Source organism: Anopheles moucheti, chromosome 2, assembly GCF_943734755.1.
Source record: "Anopheles moucheti chromosome 2, idAnoMoucSN_F20_07, whole genome shotgun sequence".
In the NCBI taxonomy this organism is placed as follows: Eukaryota; Metazoa; Arthropoda; class Insecta; order Diptera; family Culicidae; genus Anopheles; species Anopheles moucheti.
The window spans coordinates 87,512,371-87,528,327 of record NC_069140.1 but is presented as its reverse complement, the minus strand read 5'-3'; the positions used below and the strand labels follow the sequence as shown (position 1 = coordinate 87,528,327).

Sequence of the window (15,957 nt, the reverse complement as noted above, 5' to 3'; positions counted from 1 at the left end):
TAAGAAAGAATCCACTCCAATCCTGCGAACCGATCCTGCAAATCCTGCAATTTCTTCACCTCTGCTGCAAACACCGCTTCTGGCACGGCGGTCGAATCGATGCATGATGCCTTAATTGATATGACGAAGTGTCCACTGTTTTTGAGGAAATTATGTGCATTCAGCGCTACAATACGGTCCTGATCCGGTTGGCAAATACGGTGTCGGTACGGTACGGCAAATCAGCACCGTTTGCGTTTGCAAAGATTAAAATATGGCAATTAATTTGAAGTTGAGCCCGAAGGATGTTACAAACAGCTTGAACAAGCCGGCCAAGCTACAATACATCCCAGCTACGATCAACGGCGACGGACCGGCTAATCTGGAGCAGTTTTTTACACCATACGCCGAAATACAGCCGGATGGAAGTGTGTATCATTTCCCGTATTGTTGTTGCTCACCTCCCTGATAAACGTTTCGTTTCGTTGCAGCACTGCGTAATGCTCTCCGAGGATATCCGCTGCAGGGAAAAGTTACAATCCTTCCGGAAGGTTACACGGGTGTAATGTTTCAGGAGACGAAGAGACCACTTTCGGCCGACGATGATAGGACGCTTACATTTGCGGGAGCTTTTCGAGAATTCACCTACTGGAATTATGACCGTATTCCGTCGAGGAACGATCCATTAGCGAAAGCACTCGCCTGGCTGCAACTATCGGAAGTTCTACATGCCGATACAGATGAAGTTGAGGTGAAAAAAGCGCCGGAAGGGAAAATTAAGAATGGCCACTGATGGACAGAGAGTTGTGTGTTGTAATATAGCTCTATTTATTTTCGAATCTGTCTTGCATCGGGTGTAAATCCAACAAAATAAAAATTAAAGTTAAACGACATTATTACCACCGATCTATCGTTTCTGTATCTTTTATGTACTTTCTTTACATATAGTGACATATTTGTTTGCTTAGTAATGTTGTTACATTTTGTAGTTGAAATGTAGTAGAAAATTAGTTCTTATAAGCTATGAAAGAGTCCACTCCAATCCTGCGAAACGATCGTTACTACGCTGCATTCTTCGGTGGCAGTCGGTAAACACCCACAACCACTGCGTGGTCTCGCTCGTACGGTTCGAGTGTGATCTGTTCCTGCGGTTTAAGCTTTTCCGCCTGTAATTTCTTCACCTCTGCTGCAAACACCGCTTCTGGGACGGCGGTCGAATCGATGCATGATGCCTTAATTGAAATGACGAAGTGTCCACCGTTTTTGAGGAAATTGTGTGCATTCAGCGCTACAATACGGGCCTGATCCGGTTGGGCAACGTCGGCAAATACGGTGTCGACCAATCCGACCAGCATACGATACTTGTGTGGATGGCGAGCGTCCTCGATAATAGGTATAATGTTGGTGCGTTTTTTGGCTACGTTCAACAGATCACGACCCGATCGGTGCGAGAACTCCACCGCATAGACTAGCCCTTCCGGGCCGACCACATCCGACACATGCGAGACCGTTGTACCGGAAGCGGCACCAAGGTATAAGACCTTGGAACCGGGTGGCATGTGAATTTTGTCTACTCCACCCAGCACGGCGGCAGCCAACTTTGATCGGAATGGATTCCACACTCTGTACTCCTTCTTTTCTCCCCCATCGACCTGTGAAATGAAAATAGGACAACAAACAAGAATCAACTTAATAATGGTTAACAAACAATCATAAAGTTATGTACAGCTACAGAGCTTCAGTAAGCAGGTTCTACGAAGAGCGCACCAGCGAAAAGGTATGCCTCGGGCTCCACTTTCCACGAACGGTGCGTCTCCGTTGGCTACATGCTGCCAATTCAATACCCCTGTGCGCGTCATCATACCAAAAGCTGCAACCTAAGCTGAGCTCACTGTACATCGAATTAATGCAGAACATTCACTTACGTCGACCGAAATGCGCTTTTCACCGTAGACTTCGGATCCGGGTACCAGGTTCAGCGTAACCAGCGCGTCTTCCTTACCGCGAGCAATGAAAATACCCTCATGACGATGTGGCTCGATAACCACGGTTTTACCACCCTTAAAGCCACCCATCTTTCCACCGCCCCGGCCACCTCCACGACCACCACGGCCACCCGGTCCACCACGACCTCCACCGCGACCGCCACCTCGTCCTCCGAAGCCACGGCCGCCACCACCTCCTCCACGGCCGCCACCACCTCCTCCACGGCCGCCACCGCCGCCAAAACCTCCTCCACGGCCACCAAAGCCTCCGCGATCACCCCCGAATCCTCCACGTCCGCCTCGTCCACCACGATCGCCACCACCTCTGGGAGAGAATCCTATCAGACACAAAAGAAGAGAGGTTAGAAAACTGTTCTACGATCCACTGCGTGCAAATTTAAATCAAAACAAACGTTGATAATAAGGCACACTTTTCGCCAAGGAAAGCTCTTTCTCTTTGGAAAATACATGCACAAGCAAAGAAAATGTATTTCCCTTCCAGAGTAACTATTAAACATATTTAGCTACAGACGCCGGCCACGAGAACTTTGAAGCACGCCGCTTTCATTACGTACCTGGCCTACCCATGTTGAAATGTAGCAGGAGACACTTTTTCCTACACGTTTACACTTTTACTAGGAATTGGCTTATATCTTTGGCTTAAGATATAGCACAATCTAACGATTCGATTGGAAAAATAAGAAATTTAGCCAAATATTCTGTGGTACAGCCGCACGCCGCACCAATCGCGAAAACACGTGCGATCGCTGTTGGATGCCAATGCTACCAAACGTCAAACTCGCCTATCATCAGCGAGTTGCCATTGTGACAGACAAACGATCAGTGCCCAAATAATTCCATCGAACGCTCGGCTGACAAAAATGCACAGACACTTTCGATGGGAAATAAAGTTTATCAACAACTAGCTATATCGGCCCGGTTACACGGCTACGCAAGAGAAATATGCAGTGTACTCAAATGGCTTCTTCTTTATCGGCACGGCATCCTCAGGATGTTTAAGCCTACCATTTCTGGTTGTTCTTTTTTTCCATTACACCATCTGGCCGCCCCGTGCACCCTTATATTCCCTTTTACTTCAACCTATTCATGTATTCTATTTCTTGAACGGGATTCTAGCCCTTCAAGTTTTCATATTTTTTCATCTGTTCGTAAATTATCTTACCGTTAGATGCTAGAATAGAAACGGAAATTGTTCTAAAATCCAAACGGTTGGAAATCATCACCGTGAAATCGTTGATGTAACGAAACGAAAGAAACGGTGTGTTCAGTGAAGAACCTATCATAGTAGTCTTGCTAAAACATTGTTGGTGATATCGTGCGTACTGAAACTGGTCTCTTTTTTTTTGCATTGAAAAATCATTTTTTTAGAATAATTAGTGAGTGCTTTGTGGTGTTGTATCCCACAAAGTGTGTTTCAAGCTGATGTAAATTACAAGTATCTTCACGATGACCGAAGAGGTTCCTAATTTGCAACAAACTCGGCCAAGAAATCGGTCCATAAATTCATGGATTTCTCGACGCACGGACAACCGACAGAAGATTGTTACCGAAGAAGTAAACCGATTTAAAACTGTACCTCGGACGAAAAAATCGTAGAAGGCGTTGGACTTATCAGGAATCGTAAATGTACGTAAATCGTAGAAAATGCAATCCAAGTAGTGGCGTTATGGTTTTTCTTGGCTCATACAAACGTTTATATATAGAGCTTAAAGCAACGGTTAATATATATTTTTTTACACATTCCTTAATTAATATCCTTCATAAAAATTACTAAATAATTATGCAAAACTCCTTTCACAAGAATGGCCAAACGATAAGTTTCCGCATGCCGGATGGGACAGCAAAAACGAAATTGTTGACTTTGACAACCGGTACAGTTTGGTTTGGAACACCCTGTACCAACGCTGCTTCTGGCGAGTTGTTTTGAAAAACTGAGCAGTAAATTATCATTCTCGTGCACGGAACTCGATAACTAAAATTGGAAGACCAATACCCGGATTACCAGTATTGCCAATAGTCTAAATCATCGTGCACATTGTGAGCGTGATATCATAAAAGTATGGTTACCATAGGAGAGGCATTTACGCCGACGGATGGGATAATTTACTCCGCGTCGGATGTGAAGTTGAAGATGGGCGATAGTTTGATTCCATCCCCGGGATCGTTGCATTTGACTGAAAGGTAAATAGGAATTCGATTAACTATGAAAGCAATCCTGCATGGCTAAGGTGTAACGTTACATTACACCTACCGTTTAAGTTCGTGCATTTGGAGCTGCGAGGAACGGAATGCCAGCATCAGCATTCCATGGCCCCGTGTTGGAGTACATGCCATTTCGTCCGTACCGGGGGAAGGTCTGTTTATGATGCTGGACGTAAACATCGTCTGGCCCGGCTTTTATAGCGGACAGCCGGAGAACAATGGTGATGCGCATCCAGATGAACTGGGGGAAGATGACGAGGGGCACGATTCCGAGATATCCGAGGCAGCAATGACAGAGATTTGGTTGCAACCGACCAGCCGAGAGATTTTGGATCAAATTTTTAGTGCCATGCGTGAGTGTCAGAGTTTAAACCCGGGCTCGGATGTTAGCGAGGACGAAGACTACATGGAGGCGGAAGAGGATGAGCTGGAGGAGGTTGGAGATATGCGAAATTTGCAGCTCGATGGTAAGTTCGAATGGTGTGTGTCTTACACCCCGGGGAAAACAGAAACTAACCCGCACCGGAACCGTTCGTTACAGATGAAGAAAAATTTGCCGATGCAGAAGAATAACCATGCACGATCGGAGAAGAAACTGCTACACATTAAACGAATCTTACTTGCGTTCGATGGATAGAGTTAGGATAGGCAGCGCCCGGTTTGCTGTGATGTACAACACTCTCATTTGGAGTCAATCTAGGAAAGATGGCCAAGACAGAAAACAGAAGCGGGAGGGATGAAGAAAAAACAAAGAAATACGCTCGCTTAACGCTGTACGAGTTGCCATTTTGGATCATCGCGAGTCGTGTGTCTACATTATTATTACATTCAAATGCCAGAGATGCTCTGAGCGCACTAGAATACGGATTTGCTAAATCATGTTGGTCATAAGTTGAATTAAAGATGGTACTAAATCATATCCTTATTGGGTGGTTAATTTCCAACGGACGCTTGTTTTTTTTTCTCTTTGTGTCCGAGCATCGTATTTATTGCGCTAATGTTCAGTGGCGAAGATTGCTATTTGATAACCGAAAGAAAAGAAAATCTTCCTGAACAACGATCCATCACGCTAATGTGCGGAAATATGGCAACGCTGCTTTGTTTGTGTTATTTTTTTATTTCCGATCTGTCATAGTGCGTCTTCCGCAGAAATCGTTTGACATTTGAATTCGCGCCAAATATGCGTGGAATGATCTTCGGTTTGTAGACCAACGGTAAACAGAAAGCGAAACGATCCAACACAAATCATGACCTCGGGTGATAACAAACTATTGGCTCAGCTTATTCAAAAATTTGGCCTAACTAACCATGAGTCCCTTGCACCGTAAGTTCAGTGATAGCATGCGCATTCACGGGGTTTGTTCTTAACAGTTTGTATCTTGCAGCAAAGCAACCGAACTCCAGCGACTGCTGGCGATCCGTTCATCCAGCGGTACGATGACTAATCTCGGCGATTACGCAAAGGTTACGCTGTGCATCGATCTCGCCTCCAGTTTGCTTGGTTTACCGTTCGACAATGACCTAGCACTGAAACTGTCCGGTATGAAGAAAACATCCTACGCCAACGGACGTCGTACGTTGGAGAAAATTCTCGACATCAACAAAACGCTCGGTATAGGAGAGATCTGCGTGCAGGTGGGAATGAGCCAGATGCAGAAGGAAGCGACCGCACTGTTGGAGGCGTACAAACGCTATGCCGGACAGGGTCAGGGTCAGAACGATTTCACCCATCCACAGTATGCGACGATGGCCGTGTATCAGGCCTGCAAACGCGAAAAGGTTAAACCACCGAAGACGAAACTCGTCGCCTTGAGCCATTTAAAGCCAGCGCAGTGGACTTTGCTGGAGAAAAACTGGGACAAGTTTTTGGCCGCTGTGCCGGTTGGGAAACAATTGGGCAAAAATCAGAATCGAAGCGAGGAGACCGTTATTGTAAAGGAAAAGGGGGAAGATTCGAGCGGTAGCGGTGGTGTTGGACGGAAACACGCAAGCCCCGAAAAGCTGGAACCGTATCATAACTGGAAGAAACGGATGCTTGAGAAGGCGTACCGGGAGTTGGAACAGTTGCGTGGCAGTGGGTAAATACCAACGGTGACATTCCGCGAGATCGAGATAGATTTTTAGTTAGTAGAGCTGTTATTTCATATTACGATTTAGTGTTACCGTGCCAATACACATACGAAAAGATATTATTTTTAAAGCCCTCTATACAAGAATGCGCGATCGTGCCAGACCGCTGATTATCAAATCAATTTTAATAATAAAAAAATGCGAGTTTTAATTAAATTTGATTAAATTATTGAACGATCAGTTCGACGCTGAAGGCTTCAATAACCGAGCGAGCGAGACACAGTTGGAAACTATTAGAGTGGATTCCGAAACTAAAACTCAACCACTGATATCCGGACCTATTAAGGACCTAGGAAAACCTAGGACCTTATATATCTCTGAGACATGGACGCCAAAATTGACGAAACCCACCGAGCGAGCGTTCACCAAAATGGTCGGGGCATATGGGATTTGTTGACGACGACGCTCGACCGCCGTCAGCGGTTTAGAGCACGGGTGTGCAAGCAGGTGTACTTTTCCAACGCTAAACCTTTTCGGATCTACCACAATCGCTACGAAAAAATCGGAAAAGAAAGATAAACGCGTGGGATTGTCGTCATGCGCGCTGTTATTTACTTCCTACAAAAATGTATTCGCGTCTCCACAGAATTAGTAATAGTGCTAACAACGAACGTAATAAGACCTTTGCAATATTATTTACCTCAATGTAACGGAAAGTGCGAGGAGCTATACCTTCCCTTCACTTGTATCGAGAAGCTCGTCACGAAAATATCCCCCGAGAAACCCGCGCCGGCCAGTCAAATTCAGTTCAATTTGTTTGCCAAAACGGAAAATTCTAACGAAACTGTAACACGATACGAAAACTGTGTTCTTGTTAACAAATGAACCGCTGTGAACCGTTTCCGCATTCAGGCGCATTTTCCTTACGCCACCACCCGAATGATGGAGGGGGCTGATATTGTTGCGCGCACGTGGGGAGAATCCCATCCACCTTCATTTCAACTGCCGTCGCGCCCCATTGCTCTTTCCGTCTCTCATCGCCATTTTGGTGTATGTTAATTGATCGCTTGATCCACCAACGCTTGTTTTCCTACTTCATTTGTTCCGTTCTTCTCACGCGACAAGTGAATGAATTTTTACTTCGCACTACCAACTCACGCTAATATGTACAGGTTGTTTTTTTTTGTCACGCAAACGAAACGAAAACGAATGAAAGTACGCGCACATCGCTTTCTTTCCTTTCCTGTTGTTGCGCGTTGCAGTGTTCATCTTTTGTTGCTTTTAACGCGTAGCTCTTCTTTATGCCTCGTTGTGGCAGAGTAATTTAAAATGGAACATATCGAGTAGCATAAATCATAAACCGAGCATTAGCTCCAAGGTGAGCAATAGGGCAACAAACACTCGTAGTACACAAAAAACAACATTATATTGGGAAACATAATTGATGGTAAGGAGATATCGCCGCATGATCGGTGTACAACAAAACGAATTCAAAGTTGCATACGATACGAAATGTAAAAGAAATTAACCGTACTTCTGAAACAATAGCAACGTTAACGGTTCTACCTACACGGCAAAAGAGATACAAAATAAGATGAAATAAAAATCCTACGTTCGGGAGAAGTATTGTACGACTTTTCATTTGGAATAAATGGTAATTATGTGGTGCTCTTTTTATGCCTAAATCATATACATACACCCATACACACGCTTCGTCTCCTTCGCTCTTGTATTACATCCATCCCACTATATGATCTATGCATTTTAAGGCCTTCAACCAGGGACTACACGCAGCACACATGGCTTTTGTATAATGATGCAAAATTTCTGCTTCTGTCTCTGTGTGTCTGGAAATACGATGAACACAATCTATTTTGCGTATGGAAGTTAGCAGAAAAATATCTAAAATGTATGAATTTCAATTTACTCATATTTGATGAACAAAAACAAGCATGAATTGATATTTAAGTGTGTTTGTAAACATGCCAACCGATTAGGTAAAGGAGATGTAGTCCAAAAGGCCTTTGTAAGGTGTGTGGTTTTCTGTGTGTACACAGCGTGTCTACATAATGCTATCCGACATTTCCATCCTTCTTTCTAAACTGTCGATTTCACTTCCTGGTATCCTTTCCCTCACTTACTAACACATCGTCTTCTTTGTTGTTGTTTTTGTTCCAGCCTATATAGTAGAATAGTTTGCATTACGTTTATCACTAATAATAATATGCGTCCGTCCATCCTTCGCTTGTTTTGCTGGTCAATTGTTGGTTCCTTCCGTTTTTTCTTTACTCATACTTCGCACTTAATTGTAGATCTAACAGTACCCTTTTTCTCGCTAACAGATGCCTGCCTCAACTTAACTTCCCGCGTTGCACACCCTAACTGAATTGAAGCCGCTGGCTGCGCGCCTGAAATGCCTTAAACCGGGCATCGGCATTTCCCACCTGGAAATGCTAAATTAGTTTTGTTTTGTTATCGTTCTAATAATTGCTCTCTTTCTTCCTTTATCGCTCTCCTCATCAACTGACCATTACGCTTGCCCACACAGCTCTTCTTTGCTAGATTAATATGCTCCTCTATTGCGATCGCTTTAGCAACATATGCACATGGTTTAGTAACATCATTCTGCTCTTCCGCAGGCCTCGCGCGTTTTACAACACTTAACACGGCGTGTGTAATACATAAGTGAGGAACAGAAAAAAGAAAACACATTTTGCGCATCTTCGTCCCCCCATACACACACGCGCGGTGTTCAAACAATCTACCGCCACTTTTGCTCCACTTGCTTTCGTTTCTTCACTACTAATAGCTATGTATCGGGTATCGGTGTAGGTGTATATATATATATGTGTGTTGTATATATAAAAGAGTTCTTTTTTGATAATAAAAAGGAAGAGACAAAAAAACTGAACGTGGATGGCTTGCGGCCATCGAAATCAACCTTCCCGCTTGATATTTGTTGGCGTTTCCGCCAGGCCCTTCACTTTCAGTCGATCGGCGGTTTTTAGAAACGTCGGTAGCTGCTCCTGCGACACATTTACCTCGCCGGCGTACATAAACTCGAGGATCGCCTGGAGATGGTTGTAGGATACGTCTTTCAAGATGATGATGGGATGTTTCGAGGGATTTTCCTGGAGAATAGCAACAGAGCGATCAATATCGGTACATAACGAGGCAACGGATTCCGGAAATCACGAACTATTAGCATTACCTCCAGAAGGGATTTAAAATATGGACTACAAGCCGATAGGACCATCTTGTGCGCTTTGCATGTCTGTCCTTCGCAAGCGAGCGTTACCTACAGAAAGAGAAACGAAATGCAATTACTATATGTTGAAACGTTTGGCAGCTAAATCTCGTTTGCTCTACTTACATCTGTAAAGCTTTTCTCGTTCCGTAGATGACGGAATGATGTCACCATGTTCGTCTGGAAGTCATTCCACTTTAGGAAGTACTGTTGTTGATCTGCCATTTTGGTTGTTGTAGTTGAAGATGAGTATTTGTGTTATTTCAATCAAAATCAAATTTTTCCGAACTAAAGTAAAACCAGGAACGGAAACCGAACGCAACGAACACAGCAGCGGATTTAATCTAAAAAGAAGGGAAATTTGAAACAATAAACATTTGGAACAAATTTGTTATCCATATGTAAACATATAAGTTGGTATATGTTATGTTATTTTGTTGGACGTCCCTATATTCCCCCGTAGCTACGCTACATTTCAAATAAAATGACTAGAAGTCTAATAAATCCTTCAAAAATATACAAAAACTGCGAATATTAGTTACGCACCTCAACAGATTTAAAGTTTTAACAACTCTGGTGGTATTGTAGCATTACTTTTACGTGTCTGTTCTATAACACGAATTCAAAATAAATGTTAAAAACATATTTCAGCGCTTCCGAAATTGTTTATAAACTAACCATCAATATGAAAACGATTGGTAGTTTCAGTGTAAACACAGAAAATCTATAAGTATAAGTAATATTAATAAAATGTACGCCCTACGATCAAAATATCAGTTTTTAAAGTGATTACCATTGGACGAAAACCTTCAAATCACACTAAAATAAATTCCCTCTCTACTCTGCCAAAAGATTTTTGCACAACTTTATAATGTCGTTTCCATTCCAAAACAACACAGAGCCTGCCTGCCTGGGGGGTTGGTTCTCCTCTTCCAATCGCTCTACGTGGTTTGTGACCTCATTTTTTGCACACGCTTTGGTAGAGGAGGGAGTCCGCCAAATTAAAGGAAGGGGTGGGCCACCACAAAAGAGCGCAAAAGGGTTGTATTTTTGCCATTTCCAGCAGCTAGTCGAAAGGGTGATGTGTATTGGTATGCTTAGGGAGTGTATTTCTTATTAAATCGAACCCCACACTATTCCGAAACAGCAAAAACAAAAAACAGAAAATCGTTTCCTTCGAAAAGATGTCTTTTGATGTGTGTGAATAAAAACAATACTTATTGCTCATACATTGGGTTCGTACTTAGGCTCATCAGTTAGCCAAGAATTCAGAGCTCACCCTCAACCAACATAGAATCACCCGGATAGACGACGTAATCAAATGTTGCATTTCATATCCAGTGGAGAAGAAAGAGGTGAAGGGGAAGAAGAATTAGAAAGGCTAGATTGTGGCTGCCACTTCCCACCTTTCCGGTTTTACCGAGTTTTGCGCCTTCTATAAACAAATTGGGCCACTATACGGGCCGGGCCCAGTTACCATTATGGGCATCTTTCGCATCATATTGTCGTTTCTTCCTCTCTTTAGTAGGTACATTTTTTCCATTTTTGTTTTGCTTCGTTTCTGGTGCCGCACACGAGTTGGTTGGTGGTAGTTGGTCATTTTTTCTTCATTATTTTGCACCTTAAAATTAGAGAACATTGTACATGGGTACCGTTTTTATGTTCGGTACAATCGGATCTATGGCCCCATTTTCAGAAGATTAGATAAATCTGTACACACAGCCCGGAATTAGCGGGCTGTGAAAAACAAACCACCAGTTATGGAATACTTATGGCAAAATTAACAAAACTATGGATTTTTTTCTGTCCTCAGTTTTGACGTTCACTTCAATACGCAAAGTCGATGTCTAGACGCTAACTATTGATGTTTTTGCCACGTCGGGTGCCGCTCTAGTGGCAAAGAACGGGTTTTCAGTTGCATTAACTTTGATACATATTTCCCAGTTCGAAGTACTGACAATTTGCCCCTAAAATTAACCAAAATACAAAACAATATTAAGGTAATTGCAATCAATAAAAGACCTTTTAACTACTTTCCCTGCAAAACAAAACTCAGAAATTTCTTCGCCAACTTCGATTCGCACAAAATCGATTTGCTTTGAAGACAAATGAAGAACATTTTTTACGCGCACAAAACCCCCCGAAAGGAAGGAGGATTGCATTCGGTCGAAAATAATAAACCACACAGCAGCGGAAAGAAAACCATCCTCCCTTGTTTAGGGTGTACACGATAGTTGGCGAAGAAAAACCGGGCCCCCGCTGCACAAACAAAGCAAAAGGGGAGAAGGGCTATTCTCTTCTAGCCACTGCTAACGAAGCCTTGGTTGCGCGTCTGCAGTGCAAAATGCTTTCCATCTCTTTGCCTACTTCTTCAAAGGAAAAACATTCACACCGGTGGCATGATATTTTGTGAAAGAGAGCGCTGTGTGTTTTGTTCCAACGGCAACTACGCGGCTAGGCTGAGCTAAACTCTGAGGCTGAGTGTAATGTGCAAGGTGTCCCCCGCAATATAGATCAAAATTCTTGAACCCGCCGCAATATGCACAACCGCCCGGCCGATTTGGCATTCAATAAACGGTGCATGATGCGATACCACATCTAGTTTTACCAATCCAGTAAAGTTGCTCGTGTTTCACTATTAATCGCCCCATTTAGCTTATTCGTTTGCGCGATTCTGTAAGCTGTGCTCCTCGGCCTACTGCGGAACTCTGTAAATAGTGCTGGCAGCAGCAACAGCAGCAGCTCAAAGAAACACTCAAGAGACAGTTGCACAAGCAGGCGGATGATGAAGACGAGACATCCGATGCACATATTGTGACGGCGTGCTATGCTTGTTGTGTTTATGAACATGCGTGAATGTGTGTGTGTTTGTTACATGCGTTTGTATTTTTTTTTCTGCATGAATGACATTGCCGAACGGATGCATGCACCCCTCGGTGTACTTGAACGCGTATGCACCTACACAATGATGCAAGGGTCGGGACTGACTGGTATTGTGTAATTTCTTTGCATTCGTTTCCACTGCGTTTTTGTTGTTGGCTTGGGTGCGAGTTTTTTTTCTTATGGTAGCATTCGGTTCTACATTGGTTTCTTCGGTTCTAAAACTAACGCATAACCTCCAAGGAAGGAAGGGACGCAGAGCAAGAGAAAGGAAAGGTCCCCCGCTGTTGCTGACTTTAGGCCGAGCGCGTGTGTGTGGTGAATTGAAATCATCCATTCCAAGGTCCTTTTTTGTTTCGATTTTCTTGTCTATTGCCGTGCCTTCAACGTGACGGAGCGCCGCTCGTTTGTTTTACTGCGCGAGTACTACCTCAATATTTTCGCGCTGGCTGGAACTTCTTTTCTACAACGTACGTGCAAGCATAGCATGCACAATGTTCGGGGGGAAGGGTGGTTATGAATATTTCCGGTATGGTGAATTCGTGCGAAAAGGTCACAACATTGATAGGAAACAATTGTCATTTTTATCGCGTTCGAGCAAATGTGTCCAACCATATAAAAAAAACAATCCTTCCGAGGTACATGTAGCAGTTTTATAGCTTTTTGTGGATTAATTTACGCGTACCGATAATTTAGCATTACTTGATTAGTGAGAAAACAGAGAAACACATATAGCATCGATGCACACTTTCTCTCTCTCACGCGCACACATATACACACACTAGCACAAAATTGGACAGAGAAGCACTGTGTAGTGAGTGAGCGATGGCTGCCGTTGTTGCACAAAACCATAAAGTAAACAGCGTTTTTCGTCATTTCTGTTCATTTTGTTGCACATCTGCTAAACAGTTTTCAAACCAATGAATAAAAAGACCCTTTTACGACGTTTATAAAAGGGATGAGCACATTTTAAGGCTGAAGAACAAACGACACATTAGCTGGGACGGTGGGATTAGAATAATACCGGCCGCTAAATACTGCTTTCTGGGCTAAATGAACAGTCGCTTTTCCACTGTTTGCAAAACGTTCCCTCAATTCTCACACAGTCCCCAACTGATTCGCTGGAACGATTTCTTACTTTCACGCGTTGCCGTTTTGACGCGTTGTACTTCACTGCACTTAAACAGGGTTGAATAGAAACTAACACCAATATCACCTGCGCTCGCTCGCTTCCCACCCGAATTTCACTAGAATCGCTTATCTTTCCGATGCGCTTCTCACCTCTCTTTCTCTCTCTTTTGTCGTGTACGAATTATACAACCTAGACACACCACCAACACACACAGCAAACTTCCAAAGCAGGCTCACAAAACTTCAAGGCTAATATGTGGGTATATCAGGAAAACCCTTTTCTTTGACGCTACCAACAATCGAAGTAGTAATGAAATTCGGTAGAAATTCGCTCGACCACTCACCGCTTACATGTACAGTTTGACTCGACCACTATTTCGCTTCTCAATGCGACGCGCGTTTTACCTTTCGTGTGTCTTTCTAATCCTTTTCTTGTCACACGACCTATGGGAATACAATGCCGCCGTCGTTACCGCCACTCCCCACCTACTACCCGTCACAACCACCAACAATGCGACGGAACTGATTTCTTTGCACTGCAAATGTTTACGCGCTGTCCGAACGTTCCACTAGCATTCAATACGCCTTATTGGAAAACTAACCTTTGGGAAAGAATAATGAAACGATGCGTTGCGTTGCGCGGAACTACTTTTTTGTCACACGGCGCTTTTTGTTTTGGCACAGAACCGAACAGGAACAGGAGAAGATCGAAAACACAGGGCTCGACGAAAGAGAAATGCAAAATGGAGTCGTTCCGCTGAGCGCATACTGTTCACCGGTACGGTCCTACGAATATGACTTTGAGAATACGTTGAAATAGTTGAGTACTTTCGCAATAATGGTTGAGCTATGCAATAATTAAATAAAAAAATAATAAATCACCACGTTTAATGAAAGCTTTTTTAGCAGATTTATCTGCAGTTAATTGATTAAAATCGAATTTGATGTAAACGGTTGAACCACCATGCGTTGACGGATATCAAATGTCAACTGGTACAGCGTTCAGCATTGCATTTAAAAAGCACGTTGGGATAAAACTCGTCACTTTTCTGAGGAAAAATAGCTAAACATTGTATTTATAGGGACAGGTTTCTGAAGCGTCGGAAGACAAACCATGTATCTTTATAACCGTATACATATTAAAAAGCATTTAAAACATTTCCATGTTATTTGCGAGGGATTTCATTGTGATTGCTTGGTTGTCTTTATGTGATGTTAATTCGCTGTTGCTGTTGCAGCAAACAAGAGCAAATTCAGCGGAAGGAAATCAATTGTCACTCGAAGTGGCAGCTTGCCGGTGTTTGTCCGCGTAGATCGTTACGAAGAAACTTAGCACATATTTCGACCACAGCAGGCAACGGAGAACTCGAAATAGGTACGAAACATTTAGTTATACCTTGGTCGCACAACGAAGAAGCTGCTGATTTTGTAAGCCAACAATCATAGTTAACTCTGCTAATCAATTGTTGGAACTTGGTTTTCACGGTAGAGTGGTAGTTTCCGCTATGAAACAAAATTGTATACGCAGTTCCTTCCGCTGTTAGCTTGAGCTCAAGTAATCGGATCCACTTTGTTGTCCATTTTGCAGATCTTTCTGATACCAGCGGTAACTAACTTGAAAAGCGTCATTATGCTTGCATCCTCAACAGCACGTATGGCTTCAGCTTCTCGTAGCCTGGTAAGTAGCAAAAAATTCTGACTAAAACGCAGTGAGGAAGCTATGCTCCCAAAATACCGTTTCATGTACCATTGTTATCGTATTACAGATGCTCAATGTAGTCAGCGCACGCTTCCAGCCGATTTGCAGCACCATGTACGCTCCGCTCCAGCCACTTACTGGCCGGAACAAATATCCTGCGTTTATGGTGCCGCACGTTCGCTCATTCCAGTCCACAATGGCCCGGCGTGATATTGATTCTGCTGCCAAGTTCATCGGAGCAGGTGCTGCCACGGTAGGAGTTGCCGGATCGGGTAAGTTTGGATAAAACAAAGTTTTACGAGACTCGGCAACAGCATTATATGATAATGTTTTTCTCCCAAAACAATCAGGAGCTGGAATCGGGACCGTTTTCGGATCTCTGATCGTCGGATATGCTAGAAACCCGTCGCTGAAGCAGCAACTGTTCTCTTACGCCATTCTTGGATTCGCCCTGTCCGAAGCCATGGGTTTGTTTTGCTTGATGATGGCTTTTCTTCTATTGTTTGCATTTTAACATGCTTATCTAGATGTAGTCAGAGATAGTATAAACCCAACCATAGAGGAGAGTTTTCCGTAGCAATCAAAATGAATGCAGGGAATTACTACATCTTTCCAAACCGGAAAAACTTTTTGATGGTATAATGCATAATAAATGGTTCACAATATGAAGGATCCAACCATTATTGTAACTGAATTAAAATAAAATAAGATTTCGGCTGCATGCGAAATATATTTTTCAGAGT

General features: G+C 43.3%; 6 protein-coding genes across 8 annotated transcripts; 4 read left to right on the top strand and 2 right to left on the bottom strand.

Annotated features, from left to right (window-relative positions):
* Nucleotides 1–253: 253 nt before the first annotated feature.
* LOC128309534 (ribonuclease H2 subunit C-like) lies at nt 254–862 on the top strand. Its single transcript, XM_053045947.1, has 2 exons — nt 254–407; nt 471–862. The coding sequence occupies exons 1-2, from the start codon at nt 254–256 to the stop codon at nt 770–772; spliced, it is 456 nt and encodes a 151-aa protein (XP_052901907.1). The 3' UTR covers nt 773–862.
* LOC128309533 (rRNA 2'-O-methyltransferase fibrillarin) lies at nt 790–2,721 on the bottom strand. The gene is made up of 3 exons (XM_053045946.1): nt 2,540–2,721; nt 1,905–2,302; nt 790–1,631 (listed from the first exon to the last, which is right to left on the bottom strand). Exons 1-3 carry the CDS (start codon nt 2,550–2,552, stop codon nt 1,041–1,043), a joined length of 1,002 nt encoding a protein of 333 aa, XP_052901906.1. The 5' UTR covers nt 2,553–2,721; the 3' UTR covers nt 790–1,040.
* A 1,195-nt stretch (nt 2,722–3,916) lies between these two features.
* On the top strand, nt 3,917–5,125 carry LOC128297797 (methylosome subunit pICln). Its single transcript, XM_053033496.1, has 3 exons — nt 3,917–4,166; nt 4,245–4,654; nt 4,729–5,125. The coding sequence occupies exons 1-3, from the start codon at nt 4,045–4,047 to the stop codon at nt 4,758–4,760; spliced, it is 564 nt and encodes a 187-aa protein (XP_052889456.1). The 5' UTR covers nt 3,917–4,044; the 3' UTR covers nt 4,761–5,125.
* Nucleotides 5,126–5,355: 230 nt separating this feature from the next.
* Nucleotides 5,356–6,440, top strand: LOC128297977 (origin recognition complex subunit 6). The gene is made up of 2 exons (XM_053033698.1): nt 5,356–5,511; nt 5,573–6,440. Exons 1-2 carry the CDS (start codon nt 5,435–5,437, stop codon nt 6,267–6,269), a joined length of 774 nt encoding a protein of 257 aa, XP_052889658.1. The 5' UTR covers nt 5,356–5,434; the 3' UTR covers nt 6,270–6,440.
* Nucleotides 6,441–6,846: 406 nt separating this feature from the next.
* On the bottom strand, nt 6,847–14,239 carry LOC128297452 (longitudinals lacking protein-like). 2 transcript variants are annotated; one of them, XM_053033089.1, is made up of 4 exons: nt 14,118–14,239; nt 9,631–9,848; nt 9,469–9,555; nt 6,847–9,388 (listed from the first exon to the last, which is right to left on the bottom strand). In XM_053033089.1, exons 2-4 carry the CDS (start codon nt 9,727–9,729, stop codon nt 9,194–9,196), a joined length of 381 nt encoding a protein of 126 aa, XP_052889049.1. In that variant the 5' UTR covers nt 9,730–9,848; nt 14,118–14,239; the 3' UTR covers nt 6,847–9,193. The 2 variants fall into 2 exon arrangements, with proteins under 2 accessions (XP_052889049.1, XP_052889050.1); XM_053033090.1 differs by lacking the exon at nt 14,118–14,239 and adding an exon at nt 13,523–13,661.
* Nucleotides 14,240–14,547: 308 nt separating this feature from the next.
* Nucleotides 14,548–15,914, top strand: LOC128296704 (ATP synthase lipid-binding protein, mitochondrial-like). Of its 2 annotated transcripts, none has more exons than XM_053032173.1 (4): nt 14,548–14,890; nt 15,104–15,193; nt 15,282–15,486; nt 15,565–15,914. In XM_053032173.1, the coding sequence occupies exons 2-4, from the start codon at nt 15,146–15,148 to the stop codon at nt 15,726–15,728; spliced, it is 417 nt and encodes a 138-aa protein (XP_052888133.1). In that variant the 5' UTR covers nt 14,548–14,890; nt 15,104–15,145; the 3' UTR covers nt 15,729–15,914. The 2 variants fall into 2 exon arrangements, with proteins under 2 accessions (XP_052888133.1, XP_052888134.1); XM_053032174.1 differs by lacking the exon at nt 14,548–14,890 and adding an exon at nt 14,947–15,000.
* The last annotated feature ends 43 nt before the right edge of the window (nt 15,915–15,957 follow it).

What these genes read in the sequence shown, in the direction of transcription:
- LOC128309534 (XM_053045947.1), top strand. Translation starts at nt 254, where the DNA reads ATGGCAATTAATTTGAAGTTGAGCCCGAAGGATGTTACAAACAGCTTG. An exon ending in CGAAATACAGCCGGATGGAA is followed by an intron (nt 408 to 470) that starts GTGTGTATCATT and finishes GTTTCGTTGCAG; the next exon opens with CACTGCGTAATGCTCTCCGA.
- LOC128297452 (XM_053033089.1), bottom strand. Translation starts at nt 9,729, where the DNA reads ATGGCAGATCAACAACAGTACTTCCTAAAGTGGAATGACTTCCAGACG. An exon ending in ACGAGAAAAGCTTTACAGAT is followed by an intron (nt 9,556 to 9,630) that starts GTAAGTAGAGCA and finishes CTCTTTCTGTAG; the next exon opens with GTAACGCTCGCTTGCGAAGG. An exon ending in ATTTTAAATCCCTTCTGGAG is followed by an intron (nt 9,389 to 9,468) that starts GTAATGCTAATA and finishes GCTATTCTCCAG; the next exon opens with GAAAATCCCTCGAAACATCC.
- LOC128297977 (XM_053033698.1), top strand. Translation starts at nt 5,435, where the DNA reads ATGACCTCGGGTGATAACAAACTATTGGCTCAGCTTATTCAAAAATTT. An exon ending in AACCATGAGTCCCTTGCACC is followed by an intron (nt 5,512 to 5,572) that starts GTAAGTTCAGTG and finishes TGTATCTTGCAG; the next exon opens with CAAAGCAACCGAACTCCAGC.
- LOC128309533 (XM_053045946.1), bottom strand. An exon ending in AAAAGCGCATTTCGGTCGAC is followed by an intron (nt 1,632 to 1,904) that starts GTAAGTGAATGT and finishes TTCATTTCACAG; the next exon opens with GTCGATGGGGGAGAAAAGAA.
- LOC128297797 (XM_053033496.1), top strand. Translation starts at nt 4,045, where the DNA reads ATGGTTACCATAGGAGAGGCATTTACGCCGACGGATGGGATAATTTAC. An exon ending in TCGTTGCATTTGACTGAAAG is followed by an intron (nt 4,167 to 4,244) that starts GTAAATAGGAAT and finishes CTACCGTTTAAG; the next exon opens with TTCGTGCATTTGGAGCTGCG. An exon ending in GCGAAATTTGCAGCTCGATG is followed by an intron (nt 4,655 to 4,728) that starts GTAAGTTCGAAT and finishes CGTTCGTTACAG; the next exon opens with ATGAAGAAAAATTTGCCGAT.
- LOC128296704 (XM_053032173.1), top strand. Translation starts at nt 15,146, where the DNA reads ATGCTTGCATCCTCAACAGCACGTATGGCTTCAGCTTCTCGTAGCCTG. An exon ending in CTTCAGCTTCTCGTAGCCTG is followed by an intron (nt 15,194 to 15,281) that starts GTAAGTAGCAAA and finishes ATCGTATTACAG; the next exon opens with ATGCTCAATGTAGTCAGCGC. An exon ending in GGTAGGAGTTGCCGGATCGG is followed by an intron (nt 15,487 to 15,564) that starts GTAAGTTTGGAT and finishes CAAAACAATCAG; the next exon opens with GAGCTGGAATCGGGACCGTT.